General features: G+C 45.5%; 1 protein-coding gene across 1 annotated transcript; it reads left to right on the top strand.

Moving 5' to 3' along the window:
* The first annotated feature begins 3,968 nt into the window (after positions 1-3,968).
* On the top strand, positions 3,969-4,407 carry LOC119954068 (60S ribosomal protein L35a-like). The gene has a single exon (XM_038778891.1). It carries the CDS (start codon positions 4,024-4,026, stop codon positions 4,354-4,356), a length of 333 nt encoding a protein of 110 aa, XP_038634819.1. The 5' UTR covers positions 3,969-4,023; the 3' UTR covers positions 4,357-4,407.
* Positions 4,408-5,575: the final 1,168 nt, after the last annotated feature.

The raw sequence follows: 5,575 nt of genomic DNA, 5'->3' as shown, positions 1-5,575 counted from the left end.
ACTATAGGCCAGTGAGCTTAACGTCTGTGGTGGGTAAAGTCTTGGAGAGGATTATAAAAGATACAATTTATAATCATCTAGATAGGAATAATATGATTAGGGATGGTCAGCATGGTTTTGTGAAGGGTAGGTCATGCCTCACAAACCTTATCGAGTTCTTTGAGAAGGTGACTGAACAGGTAGATGAGGGTAGAGCAGTTGATGTGATGTATTGGATTTCAGTAAAGCGTTTGATAAGGTTCCCCACGGTCGGCTATTGCAGAAAATACAGAGGCTGGGGATTGAGGGTGATTTAGAGATGTGGATCAGAAGTTGGCTAGTTGAAAGAAGACAGAGAGTGGTAATTGATGGGAAATGTTCAGAATGGAGTTCAGTTACGAGTGGCGTACCACAAGGATCTGTTCTGGGGCCGTTGCTGTTTGTCATTTTTATAAATGACCTAGAGGAGGGCGCAGAAGGATGGGTGAGTAAATTTGCAGACGACACTAAAGTCGGTGGAGTTGTAGACAGTGCGGAAGGATGTTGCAGGTTACAGAGGGACATAGATAAGCTGCAGAGCTGGGCTGAGAGGTGGCAAATTGAGTTTAATGTGGAGAAGTGTGAGGTGATTCACTTTGGAAAGAATAACAGGAATGCGGAATATTTGGCTAATGGTAAAATTCTTGGTAGTGTGGATGAGCAAAGGGCTCTCGGTGTCCATGTACATAGATCCCTGAAAGTTGCCACCCAGGTTGATAGGGTTGTGAAGAAGGCCTATGGTGTGTTGGCCTTTATTGGTAGAGGGATTGAGTTCCGGAGCCATGAGGTCATGTTGCAGTTGTACAAAACTCTAGTACGGCCGCATTTGGAGTATTGCGCACAGTTCTGGTCGCCTCATTATAGGAAGGACATGGAAGCTTTGGAACGGGTGCAGAGGAGATTTACCAGGATGTTGCCTGGTATGGAGGGAAAATCTTATGAGGAAAGGCTGATGGACTTGAGGTTGTTTTCGTTAGAGAGAAGAAGGTTAAGAGGTGACTTAATAGAGGCATACAAAATGATCAGAGGGTTAGATAGGGTGGACAGCGAGAGCCTTCTCCCGCGGATGGAGGTGGCTAGCACGAGGGGACATAGCCTTAAATTGAGGGGTAATAGATATAGGACAGAGGTCAGAGGTGGGTTTTTTACGCAAAGAGTGGTGAGGCCGTGGAATGCCCTACCTGCAACAGTAGTGAACTCGCCAACATTGAGGGCATTTAAAAGTTTATTGGATGAGGGCATAGTGTAGGTTAGATGGCCTTTAGTTTTTTTCCATGTCGGTGCAACATCGAGGGCCGAAGGGCCTGTACTGCGCTGTATCGTTCTATGTTCTAAAGATAAAGAGGTCAGTGAATAGCTCTAGAACGGGTGCAACTACGTTTTCTATAGGTTTTTTGGTGATATTTAATGAAATATTTACGTGGGGCTTTGGGGCATACAATCAAAATTTGCCCCGGGCATCACCAGACCTCTGCACGCCACTGGGTGGGGTTACTATGTTACCGGGATGGGGTGAGGATGTGGGCCTAGGTAGGATACTATTTCAGAGGGTCGGTGAAAACCCGATGGGCCGAATGGAATCCTTCTGCGCTGTCGTAATTCTAGGGCCTTTTCACAGTAACTTCAGTATTGTGTTAATGTAAGCCTATATGTGACAGTAAAGATGATTATTGCTTGAAAATATTGCAGTTCCATGACTGGCCACAGGTGATGCCATTGTGCAGCATTGGCCAAGAATTGTTTCCAAAAAAAGTTTGAGGGAAACCTCAAAACTAAGAAAGGGGAAAGAAAATTGAGAATTCAAGTTATCAGAATAATTCAGTCGAATAAACAACATAAGAAAACTAAATGTTCCTTGGTCCTAACAAAAATGTTAGGTCAGTGCAGAATTAGCATCTCTGTCGTGCCTTTAAAGTTATGAAGAGTAAGAAACACGTGTTCGTTATCCAGTGACCTCTGCTGAAAAGGGCTCGATTGTGATACCTTTCAGATTAAATATCTTGCCGGGTTTATACATGAGTGCAGAAAGAAAGACTTGCATTTAGAATCATAGAAACATAAAATTCACAGTGCAGAAGGAGGCCATTCGGCCCATCGGGTCTGCACTGGCCTTTGGAAAGAGCACCCTACCCAAGCCCACACCTCCACCCTATCCCCGTAACGCAGTACTCCCACCTCACCTTTTTTGGACACCAGGGGCAATTTAACATGGCCAATCCACCTAAACTGCACGTCTTTCGGGACTTGTGGGAGGAAACCGGAGCACCCGGAGGAAACCCACGCAGGCACGAGGAGAACGTGCAGACTTCGCACAGACAGTGACCCAAGTCGGGAATCGAACCTGGGACCCTGGAGCTGTGAAGCAACAGTGCTAACCACTGTGTTACCGTGCTGCCCGTAATTTTCCATTATTAATTCCCCAGGCTCACTTTCTAGAGAACCAACGCTGACTCTTTTCCTTAAAAACTCTTACTATCTGTTTCTACTCTAATTTCTCCCTTGTTATTTATCTTTTAGTCATTTGTTTTGCTGTTCTTTATATTCTGTCCTATCTTCTGACCTGCTACTCATATTTACAGTGGTATATGCCTTTTCTTTTAATTGGATACTATCTTTAACTTGCTTAGTTAGCCATGGATGGTGAGTCCTCCCCTTAGAGTCTTTCCTTTTCACTGGGACCTATCTCTTCACAGATCATTTTGCACCTAATGCCATTTCAAAAATGCAATACAAAAGTGTCTATCCGGCATGATTTCATTCACTAAACATATTCCTCAAAATTCAGCGTCAAATTGATTCCTGGAAACCACAAGGAATTCATAAACAGAGAATAATAGAATCAAACTGAACAAAAGGCAACCATTCAGTCCATCATGTCCCTGCTAGCTCTTTGAGCGATTCATCCAATTATTCCCACTTCTTTGCCTTATTCCCAGATCTCTGCAATTTTTTTCCTTTTCAAGTATTTATCAAATTCTATTTTGAAGGTTACTGTGGAACCTGTTCTCACCAGCCTTTCGGGAAATGCATTCCAGATAATGATTCGTGTGCAAAAAGGATAAAAAGTCCCAGTCTGGTTCTTCTGCCGTCGAATCCATTTGAAGTTATTTTGCGATCCTGGTACTGAGGACAATGTCTTCACCTCTTGACCTCCCACTACTTCTTCAAACATTCTGTTGGTGAGTCTCAACCTCATGCTGTTTGCAGTGGATGGTTCATGGTAACAGGAAAGGAAGGGCTGGCGGAATCCCTCCCTGTCTACCCTCCAGGTGCTGGTGATAATTGTGCCATTCATAGAATCGCTACAGTGCAGAAGGAGGCCATTCGGCCTATCGAGTCTGCACCCACCCTCCGAAAGAGCTGCCTATCTAGGCCCACTGACCAGCCCTATCCCTGTAACCACTCCTAATCTTTTGATCATTTAGCACGGCCAACCCACCTAACCCGCGGGAGGAAATCGGAGCACCCGGAGGAAACCCACGCCGACACGGGGAGAACATGCAGACTCCACACAGTCGCCCGAGGTCGGAATTGAACCCGGGGTCGCTGGCGCTGTCAGGCAGCAATGCTAACCTCTCTGCCACCGTGCCGCTCATTCCTTCAATGCCTCCATTCAGACCAGTTTGTTCAGTGCAGAGGGGGTCAAATATGGGAACATTTCTAGCCTGACAAACTGAATTGCACCAATTCAGATCGATTTTTATTTGAATGCCTGATCTGGAGATTACGTCTGGGGCTTTGTCTCCTTAAAAACAAATGATGTGTGTGAGCACCGATACAGTATCTCTGTGCACACAATCTGCCGTTGCATAGACCTTATTATGAGTCCTAATTGTGTAACCTGAGCTGTGTCAACAGGATTGGGCAATGACCAAGCACCCCAGAGTCACTTATACCAAACCAGTGACAACGTGCATTCATATAGCGCCTTTAACATAGTAAATCACGCTTTTCCTCCATCTTGTTATCAGGGCAGGCGATCCAGCTGCCCCGAGCGCTCTCGCAATGCCTGGAAGATTATGGTGCAAAGCCGTGTTTACTGGCTATAAACGAGGCCTTCGAAACCAAAGAGAGCACACAGCTCTCCTGAAGATTGAGGGTGTTTATTGCCGTGATGAAACAGAATTTTACCTGGGCAAGAGATGTGCTTACGTCTACAAAGCAAAGAACAACACTGTCACTCCTGGAGGTAAACCAAACAGGACTCGTGTCATTTGGGGTAAAGTGACCCGTGCTCATGGAAACAGTGGCATGGTGCGTGCCAAGTTCAGCAGTAACCTGCCCGCTAAGGCTATTGGCCACAGGATTCGTGTGATGATGTACCCATCAAGGATTTAAAACCCAACTGTACATAAATTGACAATAAATAACAAAATCATCTAAAAAAAACCAAAAACATAGCAAATCACTCCAAGGTGATATTAGTACGGTTAACTAAAAGCCAAAGAGGCAAGTTTTAAGTAGAGTTTTAAAGGAAAAGAGTGAGTTGTAGATAGAACAGTACAGCACAGAACAGGCCCTTCGGCCCTTGATGTTGTGCCGAGCAATGATCACCCTACTCAAACCCATGTATCCACCCTATACCCGTAACCCAACAACCCCCCCCCCCCCCCGCTTAACCTTACTTTTTAGGACACTACGGGCAATTTATCATGGCCAATCCACCTAACCCGCACATCTTTGGACTGTGGGAGGAAACCGGAGCACCCGGACGAAACCCACGCACACACGAGGAGGACGTGCAGACTCCGCACAGACAGTGACCCAGCCGGGAATCGAACCTGGGACCCTGGAGCTGTGAAGCATTTATGCTAACCACCATGCTACCGTGCTGCCCAGTTGGCGAGGTTTAGCAGTTTGCTGCACATAAATGGGCAGTCATGTTTTATCACAACAGTGACTGCACTTCCAAACACGGGGAGAATGTGCAAACTCCACATGGATAGTGACCCGGGGCCGGGATCGGACCTGGGACCTCGGCGACGTGAGGCAGCAGTGCTAACCACTGCGCCACCATGCTGCCTTACCTGATTGACTCTAAAGTGATTTGTGATGGCCTGCGGTCATGAAAGGTGTTACAGCACCAATGAAAAGTAGCATAGTGGTTAGCACTATTGCTTGTTAGGTGAATTGGACATTCTGAATTCTCCCCCCCCCCCCCCCCCCCCATGTACCAGAACAGGTGCCGGAATGTGGCGACTAGGGGCTCTTCACAGTAACTTCATTGCAGTGTTAATGTAAGCCTATTTGTGACAATAATAAAGATTAGGATTATTATAAATAAGGAAATGGCGAATTAATTGAACATATATTTTGCATCTGTCTTCACTGGAGAGGATGTAATAAGATCCCAGACGTAATTGAGAGTCAGGAGATGAAAGGGAGGAAGGAACTTAAAGAAATTATCATCACCAGGGAAACAATACTGAGAAAATTATTAGAACTAAAATGTGACAAGTTCCCAGGTCCTGATGGACTTAATCAAAGGGTCTTAATGGAAGTGGCTGCTGAAATGGTAGATGTATTGGTTTTAATTTTCCGAAATACCCGAAATTCT

The sequence above is a fragment of the Scyliorhinus canicula genome, chromosome 19 (assembly GCF_902713615.1).
Source record: "Scyliorhinus canicula chromosome 19, sScyCan1.1, whole genome shotgun sequence".
Taxonomy (NCBI): Eukaryota; Metazoa; Chordata; class Chondrichthyes; order Carcharhiniformes; family Scyliorhinidae; genus Scyliorhinus; species Scyliorhinus canicula.
The sequence above is the reverse complement of the archived record's forward strand: the minus strand, read 5'-3'. Positions and strand labels throughout refer to the sequence as shown.